Genomic DNA, 21,460 nt, shown 5'->3' on the forward strand with positions numbered 1-21,460 from the left:
CTTCCCATGGCCGAAGCTGCTGCTTGTATTAGGGCCTACGGAAGCGAAGTCAGAAGCGAGGGGGACTGTCTGGAAAGATGATCACCACAATTCCAGATCCTTCAGCCCTCCCACTAACAGGCAAAGTGCTCTGAGGGTCAAGGTAGGGCCTTCCCTGAAGGAATGCCCAGATTATCAGAAAGGCAAGATGACCATACACACAGTTGCCCTGCCTGCATTTAGCCTCAGTCTAAGATCCACAACATTTAATTTTTTTCTCACCCCCTCCCCAAACCAAGACTGCCTTAAATACAGGCAAAAGCTTCTATTTTCATTGTGTCCCAATTATATTATCAGCAATGGCCTCGCAGTTGACACTAAAAAGCTCAAAAGACTTTTTATCTCATTAAAATGTTTGCTTAGTTTTCCCCAGAAGAGAGAGCTGGAGTGCCAATTACCATAAATTTGCAGACAATGGCCATCCCCGGCAGAGATCTGATGGCAGGGGAAAGCTGTCTTCTGTGGGTTTTGGGGTGTGGAAAGAGGTATTCTAATAATAGGACGCCATTAGCTCAGGGTAAAAGGCTCACGGGCAACGTTGGCATCCATTAGAAGTTCCTAATTAGAATCTGAGTAACTGCTACTTAATGAGATGGAGGGAAGGGGCCAGAGAACAGGCTGGGAACAGGGCGAACTCTTCATTTCCTCAATGCTCCAGCGGGATGAACACGAATTTCAGACCTGCTGGTCACGTGCCTTTAGTGGTTTGCGCGGAAATGCCGCGCCTTACCAAATTGGCTTCTTCTTTTTCTTTTCCCTTACAATAAATATGGGGGGTGGAGGTTGAGAATATGGCTTTGTAGGAAATTAAGAGGTGCTGGAATGATTTAAAACCTTCCTGATTTAATGTTATGGGAGCCCTCACGCCTGGGCTAGGGACCCTCCCCCATGAACTGCGCCGTCCCGCGTAGGAAGCAAGGGTCCCCAGCACGTGGGGGTGCGGACCGGGAAGCGTGGCTGGCATTTTAAACTCCCCTCCAGACGTGTTCCAAGCGATGGCGCAGGGCGAGCCGGTTCCGTGCAGCCGTCATCCCGCGCCCCACCGTGATGTCGGGCACGTTCGCACAGGCCACCAGCACCGGGCGGCCCCGCTCAGTCCTGGGGGCAAAAGGCTGCCCGCAGCGGCAGAGGCCTGCGACCCCCGGGGGGCTCGGGGTCCCGAAGTGCCGCCACAGGGCGCACAGCGGCCGAAAGAGGAGAAACGGCGAGGCGCCGCGGACGGGGAGCACGTCCCTCCGCTTCCCCGCGTCCCGGGTCCGGCAGGGACCTCTCTCCCGCTTCCTGAGGCCCCACGAACTGGGCGCTTCGGAGGCGCAGCGCGCAGGCCCGGGCCAACCCCTAGGAAAGCGCGGAGCCACGGCGCCCGGGCGCCTCTCCCCACCCCCGTCCCCGAGCGACTGCTTCGCCGGCGGCGGTCACCGCGGGGGCAGCGCGGGGGCTCGCGGTCCTCGGGACCCAGCGCGGCTGCCGAGTCCCACCCGCCTCCCCTCCCCCCACCGGCACGCCCTGCAGGAGGCGGCCACCCTCTTCCCGGGGGAGTCCCAGCGGATCGGCCGCCCACCACTACGCGGACGCCCCCGGGGATGAGGCGGAGGCCCGCCCACCCCTCTGTCCACACCTCCACCCGGAGCAGGGCCACCCCCGGCCACCTCCCCCACCTCGGCAGCCACCCCCTTCCCACCCCTTCTTCCCCAGTCCTGTGCCTCCGGGGGCCGTTTGGTCACTGCCTTCCGTCCTCGGGGCCCACCCCTACCTCGCCGCTCTGCGACTCGCCCTCCACCCCGGCGCCCACCCGAGCCCGGATGCGGAGCCCTAGTCGGTGGTCTCCGGCGCGCATGCGCGCGGGCCTCCTCCCGCGCACCTGTGCGAGCGCCCGGGGGCGGGGCGGCCGCCTCCCGCGCACCTGTGCTAGCACCCGGCGGGTTCCCAAGCATCTTCCCACGCGCAGTCGAGCGCCTGGGGGGGGGGTCTTCCGGCCCTTCCCGCGCGCCCGGGAGGGTCCTCCGCTTCTTCCGGCGCGCCCGCGAGCCCCCAGGGGCCCTCCGCTCCTTCCGGCACGCCCGCGAGCCCCCAAGAGTCCTCCGCTCCTTCCCGCGCGCCCGCGAGCGCCCAGGGTCCTCTGGCTGCTTCCCGCGCGCCCGAGAGCGCCCGGGGTCTTCCGGCGCGGCCAGGCCCGGGCCGGCGGGTCCCCAGTGCGCCCTCGCCCCCAGGGGAAGCACGCTCCCCCAGCCCGCCGCGGAGCGAGCGGCGGGGCTCCGGCACTCACCCTCGTCCGTGGAGGCCCAGCCGCTCCGAGGAGCGCGCCGAGGCTTCGAGCCGCGGGGGCGGGAGCGGCCACAGCCTCCGCCGGGCGCGCGTGCACACGGGCGCGCAGCCTCCGGGCTGGAACGCGAGCCCGCGCCGCCGCCAGGGCCCGCTCCGGGGAGAGGGCCGCGGCTCCGCGCCGGGCCCTCCTTGGCGCGCCTAGCCCGCCCGCCGCTCGCTTAACCCTTACCAGAGCCCCGGGAGTTCCTGCAGATGCGGGGGCTCGAGGCGTGGAGAGCCGCGCCACCTGTACCCACGACGGCCCCACGCGGACGGGCGCCAACTGCGAGCCGGACCCGGTTGCACCTCGTGAATATTGTTTGAATCCCCCCAACTACCCCCACAAGAAGCGAAGACCAGGTTCCCGCCGGCGCGCTGGGGCCTCTGCCAAAGGCTACGCTCTTTTGTGTCCAACTTCCCCTCCCCCGCCCATCCTTTGCAAAACCATGAGATAATCGAATGTAGTGTTTATATGTATTTTTTGTGTGTGAAATTAGAGACGATGCATTGTTGACATATTTAGTGGTTGAAAACCTATTGCCTGCCTCCTTATAGATTCCAGAATAAAAAAGAAAAACGTTCATCAGACTGGAGGAAACGTGGAAACTTGTTCTGTCTAGCAGTGTGGCCTCAAGTATCCCCAGCTCCCTGCAGCTCGGGCCGGGCGTGGAGCCACGAGGGACCCTCTGGACCTCACAGAGAGGGGGAACAGCACCGTGCCCGAAGACCTGCGAGTGGACGAGGAAGACATTTCCTGGGACTTCAGCAGCTTTTCATCCCTACAGACAGCTGCTTCCTGCCGGGGTCAGTTCTAATTAAGACTGGACCTCGATGGTAAATGCTATTTGTAAAGGTTTTGTGCAAAATAAGGTTGATTAGATTTCCATAGGCACAGAGAGCCTCACACTGTTTCAGATTTTGCTTCTGACAGTCTTTGCCAGTTTACTATGCTAGGAGGCTTTTGGGTTCCAGTACCAGAGCATCCTGAGAAGACATTTTCATTTGGTGGCCCAAGTAGAATACTTTATGTCAGGATTTGGATCAAAGGAAGCAGAAACCAAGCAACCTATTGGGATATATATTTTTACATTATCAGTTAACTCTAACAGAAACAGATCTTCTGGGGGCTGAGATCATTCCCATCATGTTCCATTTGTATTTTGTTCTTTTCACTCCAAAAATATTCCAAAGTCTACTGGGATCTTTTTAGTGGATGTCTGTTTACCTTCACGTGGAGATCCTGTCACCAGCTCACCCTACACCATTGACTTAAAGACGCCTGGAGTAGAGTTTAAATTTCCCCAGCAGTGCCTGCAGGCCTTGCTTGCATACTTTTACAGAGGCACTTTAGGCTGACCCACAGAGTGAGAGCTCCATCTGGCTTCCCCACCCACTTTTGTGGATTAGTGTCCAGTGGCCACTAAGCTTTCCCCAACAGCTGGTGCTGTTGCCAGTGAGGTATTGGCCTATCTTCTCTACCATTCTGCAAACTTCCAGAGGTCACATAATATGTCATATTTAGCTTTTCTTTCCACTTTACAATGCTTGCCTTATACTAGGTTCTCAGTAAATGTTTATTGAATGAAAGAAAAAATAAATGAATTAACTTAAAATATTCATCCATCGCCTACACCATCTGGCAGATAAGGTGTGTGGGGAACCCCATCCATTTTCAGACTTTACATGTTTTATTTTAAAAAATGTACTACGGCCCCAATATGGTCAATGGAAATTGCAGAGGAACAATCCATGCATTTAATTAGTTCATTCAAACTACAGGGATCTCCAGGGTTCCCAAAATCGAACATGGGATATAAGAACATCAACAAGAAGAAGGACTTATCTTAAACATGAAATAACATCTATTTCAAGAATACTTCAAGAATAATATTACTTTACTATTTTAAATTTTCCACTGCTCAGAAAGAGCCAAATCATGCATGGCAGCTTTGAAGAAGTGTACAAATGTATCACTGTGCAGAGCTGTGGAAAATGTAAATGAAACTCAGAACTGTCCTGGGTAAGACAGTCTGCAACCCTCTGAATGCTGGGGTCCAGCAGCCTGGGCTCCAGGCTTGGGGGACTATGAACCCCACTTGGAATTCAGCAAGTGGGATCTCAAACACCCATCTCACCATCTGCAAGTCTTGAGAATTTTGAACAAGACACTCGATCTCTCTGTGCTCCGCTCTCCTGTAAATCGGGATATGATTGCCCCTCCCACGGGGACTAACCCAAGGTGATGCATGCAATGCACTCAGTGCAGTGAGTCTTAACTCCAGGGGGAGGCCAACTCCACTCCTCAATTCCGAGTCTGTCCCTGCCAGTCTGGGTGATTGTCAGCAAATACACTCGACCTCTCCAGTTCGTTCTCCCCCAGACTGTGTTCGTCATACACATGCAGTACTTGGACGCAGAAGAGGTACCTGGCTATCAATGAGTCACGAGTTTTGAGCCCTGTTAGGGTGCTAGATACCGTTTTCCTACCAGTGCTCATACCAGAAAACAGATAATTTCCCCAAAGCTTTTAATAGCCCCTAAGAGTTTATGCACTCCCGCCTTCAAAAAAAAAAAAAAAAAAAAAGGCAATTAAACTCCAGTAGCTGTCAGGAATTGATCCAAATGCTACAAAGTACTTTGAGTCTCTTGGCATGAAAAATTAATTAGAATATCTGTGTGCTGGTGTGGAAACAATATTCCCTGCTTCATTTAAAAATTCTGCCCACACCGTAGGACTGTGAGGCCAACTTCTCCACCGCGCTCCCTGAAATTCGCTTTCCCCCCCTCGACTGCCCCCTTAGGCTCTGATGGACTCTGGGTCCATGTGCAGTGTTTGGAAAGCTACTTCTTGAACACTGTGAAGCTCTTTCCCTCATGCCTTGAATTTTCCCAAGTCTCTAACTAGCCAGTGCCTGAGAATTTTACATTCAGAAGAGCATGCTCCTACGTAACCTGAAACACTGTTGACGCTGGGCTATGAATCGTGCGCACATATAGACTGTGTACTTGTGATGTCACTGCAAACATTTTCTGTTACAGACAGTCCCTGGTGGAGGGTGATACCGTGGCTCCTGATTTGAATAGAACAACAGAGACCCATCTTTTTAGCCTTCGCAAGTTATGATCAGTCCGCGGGAGGATGGTGCCTTATTGTACTGAATGTCTCCCTCCTGCCGTCTTCCATCACACTCTGCCGGGGACGCTGGGACCTGGCCTGTCCTTCACTAGGCTGCAGGCCGCGAGGAGGCAATAAATTCTTGTCACATGAGTAAATACGGCAACACTAAAAGGCCATTAAGTGCCTTAGTGCTGATACTGGTAAACCTTCTTTTGGAAAAGATGTAAAAATTTAAGTTAATTTTAAATATTTTCAAGGTATGTGTTCATAATGTTAGAGCAAGTTATTACAGTTAAATATGATTTCACCTAAATCTATGTAGTATATCCATGTGTAAGTGTATGTATACTTTTGCGAAATACCTGGTGTAGATACACACACGCACCTGCCAGAAGTGGGACTGTTTCCATTTCACGGTGGAGGAAAGTGAACTCTCAGAGTGTACTGTAACTCTTTCAATTTTTTTTAAAGATTTTTATTTATTTATTTGACAGAGAGACACAGCGAGAGAAGGAACACAAGCAGGGGGAGTGAGGATGGAGAAGCGGGTTTCCCACGGAGCAGGGAGCCCGATGCGGGGCTCGATCCCAGGACCCTGGGACCATGACCTGAGCCGAAGGCAGACGCGTAACGCCTGAGCCACCCAGGCGCCCCTGTAACTCTTTCATTTTATGTGAGGTGGAGCAGGGGTTCTAATCCTGTCCAGCCCCAAAGCCCTTCCTCATATTCACAACGAAGCACTGTCTTCTCGAATGAACGAATCCAATCTTCAGAGTAAAAATCAACAAGGTTGATGAGCACAAACACCATACTTCACCTAACAGGAATCAGTGTGTTAAAAAATAAAATTGGTTTCCTAGCCCATCTTAATAGCTCCATCCTACCACATTGATTTCCACCCCAACCCCTGAAATACTTTGTGCTGAGTTCAAGATTCACTTTTGGAGCTCAAACTGCCCTCTTGCATCGGCATGAGTCGCCCGAGATCAGTGGTGGGGTGCGTGCTGGCCATGCAATGTGGGGACGAGTCCTGCCCTCAGAACCACTCTGCTCAACGCTCCTACTTCAGACCATGGGCCTGGGGGAACTTTCCAGACAGGAAAAAATGTCTTATTTTTTCAAGTTCTTTTTACCTAGTAAAGGTCTAATTAGTAAATCCTCAAAAGTGTAAAGTAAATACGGACACTTTTTCCAGGGCGCCTGGGTGGCTCAGTTGGTAAAGCCTCTGCCTTCAGCTCAGGTCATAATCTCAGGGTCCTGGGATCGAGCCCCGCATCGGGCTCCCTGCTCCGCAGGAGTCTGCTTCTCCCTCTCCCACTCCCCCTGCTTGTGCGCATATGCGCACACGTGCTCTCTGTCAAATAAATAAAATATTTTTTTAAAAAAAGGACACTTTAAACAATAAACCCCAACTTAAAGGTTCTTATGGGCTAAAATGTGTCCCCCACCCCCCATAGAGATATGCTGGAGTCCTAACCCCTCAGTATCTCAGAATGTGACTCTATTTGGATCTGGGTCTTTCTGAAGGAAGCCAACTTAACAGGAGGCCATTAGGGTGGGCCCTAGTGCACGACGAGTGTCCTTCCAGGAGGAGGTTCAGTCACAGGTGTGGACGGGCACAGAGCAAGCGAGTGGAGACAGACACAGACCGGAAAGATGGATGCCAGGGATGCTGGAAACGCCAGGGGCACAGGTCCTCTGCCAGCCCTCAGACAGCGTGGCCCCATGACACAGGGATTGCAGCCTGGCCTCGGGACCGCGGGAGCATCAATCTCTGTTTTCTCAGCACCCCCCCCCCCCATGTGGTGCTTCTTCACAGCAGCCCTGGGAAACTAAGACAAAGCTTTTGTGTCCTCTTTGAAAAACAGTGCCTTTCAAACTGTCTGCCGTGAGGAATCAGGGTTTTTTGTGGTTATTGTTCTTATTTGTAATTGATTGTGGACTGGCCTTTCCAAAATCCAGTAGAAATGAATTGGTAGAGAAAAGAGGATTTAGAAACGACATACAAATACGAAGCCACTTCCTTCCTATGAAGCTAAACGGGCACTCGAGCTCCGCACTCCGGGTCCGGCGAGGGGCCTGGGAGGCGGCCGTGGCCCAGGCTGTCCCTCCTGCCCCCCACAGGCCCCATCTGCGGATGAGCGGGCCGTCGGCTTGTCCTTGAGAAGCCCAAGACCACAGCACCCAGGCTGGCCGCGGGTGGAACTGTCCTGTCCACCGTCTTGCCAGACGATGTCCTATTGTGGAATCAGGCAATGCACTTGTGAAAAATCAGTCTGGGGCCAGGGGAGGAACGTGTGAGCATGGGCTCTGAACTATCTCCAGTAAATCTACGCAGAATCCAACAGCCTGCCGCCAGACAGCTCTTTCCTGCTGCCTGCTGGGATGCCAGTGGGTGCCAGTGGGTGCCAGGAAACCAGACCTGGATGGCCTATTTGAAACCTCAGCCTCCCGGGACGTGGGGATGCTCCTGATTTTAAGTTGACAAAGGTCCTGGACCCTGCTGCTTCCCTCCGCCCCAGCTTCTGCTCTCAGCCTCCCGGGAAGCAGGCAGCAGGGGTGGGGAGACCGCGTGGGGAGGGTACCCCCCTCTTCCTGGCTGCCCCACCCCCCTCTCCGCGCTGTTTTGTTCTGCAGCCGAAGATCCAGGCAGCCAGAGGGCAGGGGAGGGGCAGGCTGAGCTGGGGCTGGCCACCACCCTTTCCAGCTCCACCTGCTTCCTCCTGAGGGGCCTCTGCTTCCTGCTGGGTCTCCCCACCCCGGGCACCCGGTAGGGTCCCGCTCTGGAGCCTCCGTGGGAGGGGACCCCCTGGGAAAGCACCCAGAATCGTCAGAACGTACTTGCCTCTGGACCCTTCCAGCAAGACCACGCTGGGCGCCTCCTGAAGCCCTCAGACAAAGGTCTGGTGCTGGAATGTCAGCGCACGACAGGCTGCGTTACCGGGGCCCCCCCACACCTGTGCAGCCCTTCCCCCGGACGCACCCCAGGCCCCCTCAGCGCCCCCACCTGCGCCTCAAGTCGGAGGCCTGTTCTACCTCCTTTCCTCGATGTCTTTGCCCATTCTCTGCTGCTGGGTGGCAGCAAGCTCCCAAAGCCGCTGGTTGGGGGGTCTGTCCCCACCCTGCCCGCTGGGTTTCGGGCGCAGGGACCCGCTCCCAGCTTGTCTGCGGGGTGAACGGACTGTAGCCGTGCATTTCTCTCCCGCCCTGCCTTAGTCAGCCCGGCTGCCATAACAATACCACCATGCTTCCTTCCTTCACTTCTCCCACGTCTGGGGGCTGGGACGTCCAGGGTCATCGGGGTGCGGCAGGTTGGCGCTTGGGACAGGGGGGTCCTTGGCTGTGTCCTCACATGGCCGAGAGCGAGCTCTGGGGTCTCCTCCTCTGATAAGAACACTCACCCCAGTCCGGGCCCCACCCTCATGACCCTCATTCGCCCCTGCTTGCCCCCCAAAGACCCCTCTCCAGGTGCCGCCCTGCTAGGGTTAGGGCTTCAACCAGGCCCCCAGAATTTGGGGGTCCAGACCTTCAGTGCATAGCAGGCCCCTCAGAGAAAGTGTATGTCTTCCTCAAGACATACACCACCTATCTCCAGAATCAGCTCTGCCTGATTGTTTTGTTCTTTGTGCCTTTTATTTCCCCTTGAAAGTGTATTGTTTTGCTCTTAGAACTGAAAAAACAAAAACCAAAAAACAAAAACCAGCTGCATGTGATTACCTCGGACGGGTCTGTTTAGGGAATGAGTCCCACAGAGACTCTGTTGGACATCCCAGGGCTTGACCGTGCCCTTGTTTCCAACTGTCTCCTCTCCCCTGCCAAGCAAGGCCTCTCCGCGGAGCCCCCTGCTCCTCCCTGCCCGGCCACAGGTTCGGGCCCTGGGCCTCGGGCCTCTGCAGGGACAGGGAGTGTCGTAGGAGGGTGCGTTCCGAAGGGATGGTGCCGGCTCCCCGGGATTTACCACCCTCACCTTGCAGGACTGTGCGAGCGTACAGGGTCGGGTTGCGGAGCAGGCCAGGGGATCCGAGAGCCGGGTATGCCTCCCGAACCGAACCTCAGCTGCCTTGGAGAACAGCAACGTGTCATGTCCACAAGGCCTCTGGCCGGGGGTCAAGGGGCCTGCGTTTGGGGTCTGTCCTTACCTGTGCTGAGTCCTTGGATGCTGGAAACCCCCAGGCTGCAGGTGCGCTGTGGGAACCCCTGGGTGGGGTGGGGCTGGAGCTCTCAGAGCCCCCTACTGAGACCAGGTCACCCTCGCCCCTCCCACCACCTGCTCTGAGCAGGTGAAGCAGACAGGACAGAACAGGAAGCCAGGGAGTGGGTCCCAGACCAGGAGCTGGGAGAAAGCGGAGGCCAGGCCATCGGGGAGCCCTCCTGGGTCAGGTGGCGCTGGAGTGATTTTCGGACAGAGAGCGCACTGGAGAAGCTGCTGGGACACGTGCAGGCGGCAGGTGCGTGGGGCTGGCAGTCGCCCGGCGCCAACAGCGGGCTGTGTGCCTGAAGGAACTGCCTCCTGGTCCCCTCCTTCCCGTGGTAAGAAGACCCTTTGGACTCTGCTTTCCTGTGCTGCCTCCCCTTCACCCTGGAAGTCTTTTATGGCCCCCACAGTGAAAAGGGAACATTGAAGCCTTCTCAGAGACCCCAGTGTGGAGGCCCGTCGGATCGCGCCTCTGTCGGGTCTAGTCCCACGTGATAAACACCTGTGTGTCTAACCCACAAGACTGTATGGGGTCCCCGTGGCTGATATGACGAATCGCCAGAAAATGGGTGGCACCAGACAATACTAATTCATTTCTTACAGTTCTGCAGGTGGGAAACCCGACCCGGGCCTCGCTGGGCTGAAATCAAGACGTTGGTAGGGCCGGTTCCTTCTGGAGACTCAAGGGGAGAACCTGTTCGCTCGCGTTTCCCGCGTGCGGAAGCCCCTTCCTCCACCTTCGCGGCCAGCGCCGGCCCCCTGCAGCCCCTCCCGGGCCCGTCTGCTTCTCTGACCCGCCTGTCTCTCCCCTGCAAGAACCCTTGCGACGGTGCCTGGGCCCCGATGATCCAGGCTCGTCCCTGCATCCCAGGATCCTTAATTTAGTCTCTGCTAAGTCCCTTTGGCCACGTTATGGAAACACATTCACGGGAGCTAAGGACGTGGCCATCTGTGGGGGCCGTGACTCAGCCCGCCACCAGCACGCTGGGATGGGCGAGAGCCACATAGCCACCCCGCACAGCGCGGACAGCAGCCTCCATCCCGGCCGCGTGGGCAGCTCCCAGCCGGCGCCCACTGCAGGCAAGCACGTCCTTGTTGGGAGAATGAACCTATCCGACCAGAAGTGGGAAAATCGTGGGATCGCCAGAATATTCACGGATGGCAGGACCGCACAACGGACACGGAGGTCCAGAGGGAAAGAGAATCCTTCAGCAACAGCGGCAGCCTACTGCACACCGACCGCATGCCCAGCACCGAGGGAGACCGTCACCCATCACTTCAATTAAATCCTCTCGCCCTTGTGAGGCAGGAACTAAGTCCATTTCACACATGACAGAAATGAGGCTCAAAGACGTAATTCGCCCAAAGTTGGACGTTTAGCAAACCTAAGTCGTAAAGCTCCCATTTGACTTTCAAAGCCTCTGGCACATCTGGGGGGCTCAGTCGGTGTAGCGTCTGCCTATCATGATCCAGGGTCCTGGGATCCAGCCCCACATGAGGCTCCCTGCTCTGCGGGAACCCTGCTTCTCCCTCTGCCGCTCCCCCTGCTTGTGCTCGCTCTCTCTCTGACAAATAAAAATAAATAAATAAAATCTTGAATTTCAAAGCCTCTGGTTTTAACCCCTCGTCTGTTATTTCTTAGAAGTGAAAAGAAGTTTCAGAGTGCAGACACAAACCAGGAGGGTGGCTTCCAATAATTTTCTGGTCACTAATTTGGACAGAAGGAATGTGTGAGCTTTTTCCTGGGGCAGGAAATGCACACACACACACACTCACACACACACACACACACACACACACACACACACACACACACCACCCAGCACACCAGTTGCATATTCTTCCTGGAAATTCATAGCCCCTGATGGTCAACCACGGCCCCTAGGGATCCACAAAACCCAGCCTGTGGATCCTTGTCTAAAGAAATTCTGTCCCTTGAGGAATTCCGTAGTGGAGTCAGTCGCGAATCTCTGACTCTGTGGGAGACCAAGCCCAAACTTACCACTTGTGTAAATCTGGATGTGCGTCTGTGGAACGTGCCTAAAACGGGGTGTGGCCAGCAGGAGTTTCTCTTTCTCTCTCTTGGCTGAGTACAAATCCAAATCCACTCTTTTCTATAAATTCACCACTATATTATGTCTTGCTTAAATGGGCTAATTGTTCACACCTGTTAGTCTGTATCAAGAGTTCCCTGTTGGGACCTAAACGAGGTATTTTTCAATGTTTTTTAACGTTTTAATTTTTATTTTTTTAAAGCGAGAGAGAGTGCGTGAGCACGAGCATGAGCTGGGGTATGGGGGGCAGAGGGAGAGCGAGAGAGAGAGAGAACCCCCAGCAGGTTCCACACCCGGCATGGAGCCCGGTACGGGGCTCGATCTCACAATGCTGAGATCACGAGCTGAGTCAAGAGTCCCATGCTTAACTGACTGAGCCACCCAGGCCCCACCCCAAACAAGATATTTTTATGTTCAAATTAGAACAACAGCGCTGAAGACCGACAGATGCAGTAAGGAGACCGGGACCTCTGAGAACAGAGCAGGAATCCCGTATGTGCCCACCCAAGAAAGAAATCAAGCAACTGATCTCCAGGGAAGTGGAAGAACATGGAGACCTGGTGTTTCAGCCATGGCACAGCTGAGGAGGGGCTGTCCCCCACACCGGGGGCGTCCAGCAGCGTCCCTGGTCCCTGCCAGACTGCTGCCCCGTCCACTCCTGTGATTGCCCCCCAAAGCTAACGACAATGAACATGTCTCCAGACGTTGCCAAACATCCCTGGGGGGCGGGCTAATCGCCCCTGGTGGAGAACCACTGAACCAGAGACCATGGGATAGGAATCCCACACATTGGACACCACAGAAACAACAACAACAACAAAAGCAAGCAATGATTTTTTGATAAGCAGAAAAAAATAAATAACTCCTCCATTACTCACCTACCTGGAACAAGGCGCACGGTGCTTTCTCTCTGCATGCGAGCGTGCAAGCCACGCACCACACCCCTGCACCTCAAAACCTCGGAGAATTCACCTGTCAGCCTCGGGGGGGACCGCTTTACTGGTCGCTTCAGATTCCTGTGCTCTCACTTCCCGGGGTGCCCCCCCAGCTCTGCATGCAGCTGCTGTACCGAGGCAGGACCCGTGGGGACCCAGGGCACACCCCCTCCTCCACCAGCATCTTGGACCTGCCCTCCTCCTCACGCCCCTCCCCCACACTCACCACCGCCTCCCTGGGCTTTGCCTCAACCATCACGCGGCATTCTGGAACACTGCACCGGCCGTATGTTTGCTTGTCCTCCCAGAAGGCAGCTAGTTCTCCGGGCCTCAGCGGCCACGCTCCACACAGGGTGGTCTGTGGGAACCTGCTGGACCTTAGCTGGAAACGACCTGGTAGAAATCTCCAGCCAGCAAGCCACTCTTCGGGGTGATGAGTTATGCCTAGCAGTTCACAGCCACCACCGAGGAGAAAGTTCCTAAATCACGGAAAACCTCTGATTTCTGTGGGCAGTTTCTCTGTGGTTTTGCCTCCAGCCCTTCTGTGTCTCTGCTCCGCAGCCTGGCCGGGCTCCAGGCAGCCCGGGTTACACAATCCCGGCCGCGCCGAGCCCCAGCCAAGGACCGGCACCTCCCCCTCCTTCCCTGAAGCTCCCCCCCCCACCCCCGGCCATCCCAGTGCCAGGCAATTCTGGTCCTGGATGTGGGCCGACTCCAGTCTGGCTGTGGGTCACCGGCCACCAGCTTCTGCTGCTCCTCGCCGTGTCCCCTTTGGCCAGACACCTGAGCTCTCTGAGCACAGCAGGATCTAGACCGTCTTCCTCACACGGCGGTTGGCGTTATGAAACCCCAGAGCTGTGTCCACATGCTCTGCCCACAGGGGCGCGGTGAGACATCACTCCAACAGAGTTCCACTCAGATCGGCATGGAGCGTGCAGACGCCGTGCTGGGGCAGCAGGACAGCTCCGAGACGCACGTGTGGACGTCCGGTCATCGTGCGAGGTCGGCAGAGCTCACAGCCCTCATGGGACAGGTGCCAAAGATGACGGCCCCCCCGCTTCCTGCCCTGGCTCTGCACTTTCTCGCTGGGAACCCAGGGCTCGGCACCTTCGGAGGAGGAACAAGGGGATGAGCCACCTGCTGCGGGTCCGGGGGGCGGGGGACGCACCTGGATCCACCTGGAAGGACCCGCGTGGTATTCTCAGGCCATGAAGAGGCTGCAGAAATGTGCCTTCAAGCCAACACAAGCTGTCAGACACCAAAGAGTCACCAACCTGCTTTTCAAGGGTTAATTCTCTCCGAGTCTCTTTGGAGAGAGGCAGCCGAAAACACAGTGCTGCCAGACCCCAGCAGAGGGGCAGCCCTGGCCTGCTGTCTCGTCTTCTTCCACCCGAATAAACACTGCCCCAACAGCCCCTTGCAGGCAGGCAAGCACACCAGCATGGAGGGGGGTGTGCAAGCCCGGAGGGTGCGTGCCTGAGTGTGCACGGGGGCTGCTGGGGGGCGTGAAAGACAAGGGGTCTGGAGAGCAAGAAGTGCTCCGTGCCCTGAATCAGAACCCATACACGGGGTGTGGAAGGGCAGTTGCCTAGAAACAGTCCAAACACGGGGTCTTTGGCTCGTGTCCTCCAACAGCCAGGCTTCTTCAGTGACAGTAAGTGCAATGGGTACAGCGTGCACACCGTCTGCCTCCCTCAGGACACCTGCAGGGTAAAACGTGTAACAGAAGGTTCTACTCAGTGGTGACGTCAGCGACTCCCAAACCACGTACCCACAGAAAAACCCAGTTTTAGGAAGCATTTTCGTGCCCATAAAATCCGAAAGTTGCCAAAAACCTGCAAGTTCTCTAGGGCTTAAATGATGTCCATTTTACGGGTGACAAAACTGGCTAGAGGTGATCCCACTTTCCTCTGGATCTGGGACACGCTTTTCAAACTGAATGTACAAAATACTGATTGACAGAAGATGCTTTAGGACATGATTTAGAAAATCAAACAGGATGACTCCATTTGCAAAAATTCCATTTCTCTACAGCTGGTCAGAAATACCCCAGAAAGAGAAGCAAGTCACCCATTCCTGCCCAGGGGAAGGCCTTCCGTCTTGATGTGGGCTGCGCTGTGGCAAAGTACCAAGCAGCCCCACTGGAAGCAAGCCCGCAGGCCTGGGGTTCACAGAGCCAGGAAGCGGGCCCCTGACGGGAGGCCTCATCCCGGCTTTCGTGGCAGGCGTGGCTCTTCCACTGTGCAGCGGCTGGTTTCCTGGCCTCGGGGCTCACGGGGCAGCAGTGGGCCCGGCCCGGCTCTTAGGACATTTCGTCTCTCTGCCGGAACAGGGACTTTTTGCAGGGCCCCGGTCTGAAGCAGGGCTGCAGAGGAAACGGTGATCTCAGAAACACGCGTCCCCGAAGGCTCAGACTGCAGAAAAGACTGTGCTCTCGGCCAAAGGGGCAGACGCAGGAGGCCATGGGGGAACAGCCCGAGCGGATCAAGTCAAGTCAAAACTGGGTCCCTGCAGGGGCTCTGGAACATCTGCAGGTCAGCGTGGGGTGGGGTCTGATCCAGCCAACCCCCACCAGCTGCCCCCTGACAAGGGGCCAGGGGGCGGAGACAGGAGGAGGTGGGGCGCCCTGACCAGGAAGGGGGGCAGGAGGTGGGGCGCCCTGACCAGGAAGGGGGGCAGGAGGTGGGGCGCCCTGACCAGGATGGGGGGCAGGAGGTGGGGCGCCCTGACCAGGAAGGGGGGCAGGAGGTGGGGCGCCCTGACCAGGATGGGGGGCAGGAGGTGGGGCGCCCTGACCAGGAAGGGGGGCAGGAGGTGGGGCGCCCTGACCAGGATGGGGGGCAGGAGGTGGGGCGCCCTGACCAGGAAGGGGGGCAGGAGGTGGGGCGCCCTGACCAGGAAGGGGGGCAGGAGGTGGGGCGCCCTGACCAGGATGGGGGGCAGGAGGTGGGGCGCCCTGACCAGGAAGGGGGGCAGGAGGTGGGGCGCCCTGACCAGGATGGGGGGCAGGAGGTGGGGCGCCCTGACCAGGAAGGGGGGCAGGAGGTGGGGCGCCCTGACCAGGAAGGGGGGCAGGAGGTGGGGCGCCCTGACCAGGATGGGGGGCAGGAGGTGGGGCGCCCTGACCAGGATGGGGGGCAGGAGGTGGGGCGCCCTGACCAGGAAGGGGGGCAGGAGGTGGGGCGCCCTGACCAGGAAGGGGGGCAGGAGGTGGGGCGCCCTGACCAGGATGGGGGGCAGGAGGTGGGGCGCCCTGACCAGGAAGGGGGGCAGGAGGTGGGGCGCCCTGACCAGGATGGGGGGCAGGAGGTGGGGCGCCCTGACCAGGAAGGGGGGCAGGAGGTGGGGCGCCCTGACCAGGAAGGGGGGCAGGAGGTGGGGCGCCCTGACCAGGATGGGGGGCAGGAGGTGGGGCGCCCTGACCAGGAAGGGGGGCAGGAGGTGGGGCGCCCTGACCAGGAAGGGGGGCAGGAGGTGGGGCGCCCTGACCAGGATGGGGGGCAGGAGGTGGGGCGCCCTGACCAGGAAGGGGGGCAGGAGGTGGGGCGCCCTGACCAGGATGGGGGGCAGGAGGTGGGGCGCCCTGACCAGGAAGGGGGGCAGGAGGTGGGGCGCCCTGACCAGGATGGGGGGCAGGAGGTGGGGCGCCCTGACCAGGATGGGAGGCAGGAGGTGAGAGTGTGGAAGGTATGGAGGGCAGAAGCAGAGGACAGCTGTAGGAAGGCCTTCTCACCACCCCGTGTGGCTCTCATCCTCAAGGGCACCAGGACACGCCCCCCCACCACGGGAGGCCTGATGTCACCCCCCAGGGCGCCCTCCCAGATGAGTCCCGCTACACTGAACAATTCTTTGGCCTCAGGACAAGGTCTGCGCATTTCCCATCTCCGAAACACTCCAGGACATTACAGTTCTCCAGACTTGCTGTTCTGCTGCTTCTGGGGGTGCACCCAGCTGCTCCCTGATTCAGCCGGGCCTCTTCTCATTCTGTCTGGCCACCTCTCTACATGCCAAGTCCGTCCAGATGGGACCCCACTCCCTGTAGCTAGGTTGGGGACGGCTCCTGTCTGGGCCAAGCTGGCCAATGCTTTATTCACAAGCACGTGCAATCACAGGGCAGCCAGAAGGCTGGGGCTGGGAGCTGAGGCAGGAGGGTCAGAGGGCTGGGGCGGGGGGAAGGCAGTTTGCCTTCTTCTCTTACCCTAAGTTTTCCCAGCAGCCCATTATCTGCTGAGCTTCTGAGCTGGGTTACTCATCCCCTGGTCGGCTGCTGGAGCTGAGTCCCTCCTCAGCTTGGGCCCCAAAGTATGGGGCTGCTGGGACCCCGGGGGCTCCCTGCCAAGCAGGCAGCTGAATGCCCCAAGAGTCCAGGGACAGTCCCAGGGGCCTCCGTAGATTTGCAGGCCTGTTTGCGCTGCCCGAGGATACCCAGCTTCCAACCTGCCCATGTTTGTAGGAGCCAGATGCCACCCCTTCTCCTCTGAAAGGGCACAGACCCCTCCTGCAGGCTCAGCGTCTTTTGCCTCCCACAGCTTAGTTTACCCCATAGGACGGGTCCCCACTCCTCCGTTCCTTCAGGGGTCACGGCACCCGCCTTCCAACACGTGGAGAAGGCGCGTGGCCAGCCCTGCTCCTGCTGTGACCGGGGTTCTTCGCCTGCACGCTGCACCCCACCCGCTCTAGATGGCCCTGCTCCTTGGGCCGCGCATCGGCGGGCTCGCAGCCTTGGAGGCTGCAGCGGGATATTTATTAGGGCAGGGGAGCCGGACGAGCCTCGTCGGGGAGCCCCGCACTCCTGGTGCGGTGGGACCCTGGCTACTCGCTGCAGCGGCCACCAGCCCAGCGGGAGCCATCCTCTGCTTGCTGGGTTGCTGCCCACAGGGGCAGCCCATCCTGCCTCCTGGTTTGCTGGAAGTTTCGTTTCCCTTTGGAAACAGGACGTGAACTTCAGCAGCACTTGAGGCTGCAGAGGTGAGAAGCGCCCTCCCAGGGGAAGACAGGGGGCTGCTCTGAAGTTTACCCCTTGGGGCTGGATGTCCAGAGTCAAGGCCCAGCAGAGCCAGCATCAGGTGAGGCCTCCCTGGCTCGCAGAGGTCTTACTGAGTCCTCACCAGGTGGAGGGGCTGGCAGCTCCCATCATGGGGCTCCACCCTCACGACCTCATGACCTCCCACCTCCTACCATCACGACCGTGGAGGTTAGGATTTCAACACATGAATTTTGGGGGACGCATCCAGTGCACAGCACTGGCCCAAACTCACCCACACCCGTGGCCAGACACTGTTGGTCCCAGGACGCTGCCGGGCAGCCAAGCCCACACGGAGGCACACGGGCCCACCAGCTGTTGCCCCGGGGCTGGGGGGCCCAAGGGAACCCGGCCTCGCCCCAAGGCAGGGTGGTGAATCCCGGTCTCCTTGCAAGCGGGGGGACAGACACACCCGCGTGGCCCTGGGTCCCAGGCAGCCTGCTGTCCCTAAGCCGTCTGCCGCCCAGGAGGGGCTCAGCGCTCTGTTGGGAGGTGCGCGGCCACAGAGACAGTGACGGCCCCACAGGGAGGCCCTTCCCTGCACAGAGCCCGGCCAGACTTCTGACCCGTGAGTACAATATACGGCATCACGGGAGATTTGTCTAAATGTGTCGGTATTCTAAAATAAGTGTAAACCTCAATGGGTGCCATGTCTTTTGTTTTGTTTTGTTTTGTTTCTTTACTTACTTATGCTGTAAGAAAACTTAGTGGTTTTGAGTTTTTTGAGATATTGATGAAGACCAAACACCTTTGAGTACCAAGGTTTCAATAAAATTCACATCAGAGTAGTTCTGTTTTATTTAACCCATAGAAAGACCAAGAAGTTCCACGGTTTCAGTCAGCGCAAATAATATGGAGCCTGGTCTACAACAGATATTTCTGTATTTTACATGAAATTCGTTCCACTCATGATGTCACTCAAAATACAAACTGGCAAGTACGTGAGTCCTTGAACATTTCTCGGCACCTGCCTCGAATCACAGCATACTTTCCTACACAGGTTGTGACAGTCTCTGGAGTTTGTACCAAACTCCCAAACAGGCAGGTGGTGTGCCTGAATCCCAAAGGGCCCACCAGGCCATCACTCACCTTGCCAGAACAGAACGTAAGTGCCCCTCCACGGTTCATGGGGGAAGAAAAGGCAATTCGAATACTGTATTTTTAAATAAAAAGACTTTATTGATGATTTAAGATAGCAACTAACAATGTAAGGAAGCTTGGGAAGATATTACTTTCACGGTGGGGGTATATATGCACCTTGGAAAATATTTGGCTGGGTCATAAAATTAGCATTTTTAGTCATCTGTAAAGTGCTGAGAAATTTACCTCCAGTGACGCCTGCAGTAACGGTCTTAAAGCCCTCAGTAAGTACAACACGGATGGATGAATCCACGTGGGGAGCCACAGACTCGCTGCTCAGCCGCACACCCGGACGTGCGCACCGGCTTCGTGAGCGCAGAGCAGAGCCTGTGCGCCCGTGGGAGATGCGGCTGAGGGACGGGGCGCGTTGAGGGCAGGGCTGCCCGCCTCAGCCCGCGTCCCACAGCCACACTGACTAGCACCGTGAAAGAGCCGGCCAGCGCACTCTCTGCACATTTCCTACAACCGGGAAACACACACTTTTCGAACATGGGCATCAATACTCTTGGACGCGAGGAGGGAGGAAGAGTTTGGCGTTGATGCTCGAGTACAAATGTCGATGAGGTTTTGAGCATTTTGGTTCAAAGCAAACATTATTTGTGAAATGTTACAGATCATGTATTGACTGAAACGTTAACTGTTAATTTTTAATAGACAAAAAAAGCAATATAAAAATACCACTTTGTTAAAATATACAATACACACAGGGTACCACTTTGGAAAACCCAGTTCGCTTCAGAAAGCAAACCAGTCCAGCAGACCCACTGGACTGGTGTGTGTTCACTGGCTTTCTTCATTGTTACAAACTCTACTCCAGAATTTAAAGACAGACAATATAAATAAAAGCAGTGACTCTGAATCAAGTAAAGTTATTATTCTAAGAATTGTTAGTAAGTGTCCATACTACTGAACAGGCTATATCTTCCCAGACGTTCTCAGTCTGCAAATTCTCAGGGTAGCAGGGCCCAGGAGTCGGTCTGGGGCACCCCGGGCGTGTACGTGGACTGCGGCGGTCAGGAGCGCGGGGTGCCCTCCCGCAGCTCCCGACGGCCCCCTTGTGCTGCCTCCTCACAGCAGCTGCACCTGCCTCTGCGTGGACAGAGGGGACGGGCCGGCAGGAACCCACCACCACGACACCACAACGATATTGCACATGCCTTCCCCAAAGACCTAATTCATCCTCAACCAGTGTAGACAGTCTACAGCCCGCCAGGTCACCCAACCCAGCTGAGAGCCGTCCTCGGCCGCCAACGCCCCGACTCACGCGTTCAGCAGGGGGATCTGCCAGACCATGACAGAGGAGGCCAGCTCCTCTGGGCGCTGCTGCCGGGCCTTCCTGCTCACCCGCCGGTGGCCCTGGCCCCCACACGCCACCAGCACCGAGCTGGCTTTCGCCCTCCTGGCCCGCCGCCCTCTGCTCGGCAGGACGCTGGGGAACCGCAGGAGGTCGTAGACCATGGTCTCCTCTGATCTGGGCTCCAGGGAGCCTGAGCCCTGTGAGGGGGTCAGCGACCCAGAGGACGAGGAGAAATCGCTTCGGTGAGTCACGGAGCCCAGCGAGTCCCCCAGCCAGATGGCGTCTGCGCCGCTCGGACTCAGGCTGGGCCCCTCGCAGGGCAGCGCCTCCTTCTGCTCTTCGTCCTGGGGCTCCGCTCCGGGGGGTGGGCTGTCTGCAGGCTTGTCCTTGTCTGTCCTGACAGCGGCGGAGGCCATGACCAGGAACTTGACAGGCCCGTTGTGCGCGTGGTAGGAGACCATGCCTCTTCCTGAGTGGGTGTCATTCCGCGAGCACCGCATGCAACAGACAGGATCACAGAGGAATCAGCAAGCATCTCTCTCTCGTCCAAACCACAGAAACCCATGCAGAACTCAGGTACCAAGGGACAGGTTAAAGCCAGGATGGTGCCTGGTCGCATTCTCGTGGACTTCTACTTAATTCCCAGAAAGCTTTCAGAGTGATGGTCTAAAGCCCTAATGCCCACATGGGACTCAGAGCAGTAAAGGGGCGGTGGTCCTGTGCCCCGTGCGAGGGTCCCCTCACCCACGCTACAGAGAGAGATGTGATTGTCCTAAGTCTCAACTGAAAAATTAAGTGCCAGACATGTGTGTTTTAGGCACAAGATGCTTAAAATACCAGCAGCTTCCTGCCATCTCTCAGTATAAGAAGGTTCTAGGGTTTAGAATGAGTTCCTTCCATTGTTTTGATTAAATTGGGGACTTTTCTATCCATCTATCTAATGAATTAATTTATTTAGGGGGGACTTTTCAATTTAGGAGTGATGTAATTTTAACTTTAAAATCCTCACCTCACCCAAGAGCACATGTCAGAAACTACCCAGAGGTCTGTTTTGAAACAAGGATTATTGCCCGTCCCCGAACGCCCCGCCCCTATGTTGTCAGGTGGGAACAGGGTGTCTACACTTTCCAAGCGCTTCACAGGTGAGATGACAGGGACATGGCAGGTGTGTGCCCTTTTTCACCAAGTGCTTTAAGCCTGACACACACCCGAGCCCTCACCTTCATCCCATCTTGGCCAAAGCAGATAAAATTACAGGATTCTTTAGCCAGGGTGAGCTGCCGTTCCTCCATGAACAGAGCGCACACCCCGCAGGTACGGGGAGGGGGGAGGGGCAGGAAGGCTCAGACACCAGC

General features: G+C 56.9%; 2 protein-coding genes across 15 annotated transcripts in view; both read right to left on the reverse strand.

The window, feature by feature from the left end:
• The window catches only part of KBTBD11 (kelch repeat and BTB domain containing 11), a 38,717-nt gene extending 25,449 nt beyond the window's left edge, over positions 1 to 13,268 (reverse strand). Inside the window, exon 1 of one of the 7 annotated variants that reach the window (XM_027599842.2) lies at positions 12,872 to 13,268. The gene's annotated coding sequence lies outside the window, so the exon portion shown is untranslated. Of the gene's footprint in view, positions 1 to 1,792; positions 1,847 to 1,900; positions 2,008 to 2,305; positions 2,438 to 2,533; positions 2,666 to 12,588; positions 12,804 to 12,871 lie in introns of those variants that run through there. The other 6 variants (XM_027599843.2, XM_027599844.2, XM_027599846.2 and 3 more) reach the window with 6 other exon arrangements.
• Positions 13,269 to 17,858: 4,590 nt separating this feature from the next.
• ARHGEF10 (Rho guanine nucleotide exchange factor 10) overlaps positions 17,859 to 21,460 on the reverse strand; it is a 111,112-nt gene continuing 107,510 nt past the window's right edge. For 7 of the 8 annotated variants that reach the window (XM_027598736.2, XM_027598734.2, XM_027598730.2 and 4 more), the window contains one exon: positions 17,860 to 20,574. In XM_027598736.2, the coding sequence (XP_027454537.2) occupies positions 20,069 to 20,574 (506 nt within the window). In that variant the 3' untranslated portion in view covers positions 17,860 to 20,068. Of the gene's footprint in view, positions 20,575 to 21,460 lie in introns of all 8 variants that reach the window. The other variant, XM_027598735.2, reaches the window with a different exon arrangement.

Source organism: Zalophus californianus, chromosome 2, assembly GCF_009762305.2.
Source record: "Zalophus californianus isolate mZalCal1 chromosome 2, mZalCal1.pri.v2, whole genome shotgun sequence".
Classification (NCBI taxonomy): Eukaryota; Metazoa; Chordata; class Mammalia; order Carnivora; family Otariidae; genus Zalophus; species Zalophus californianus.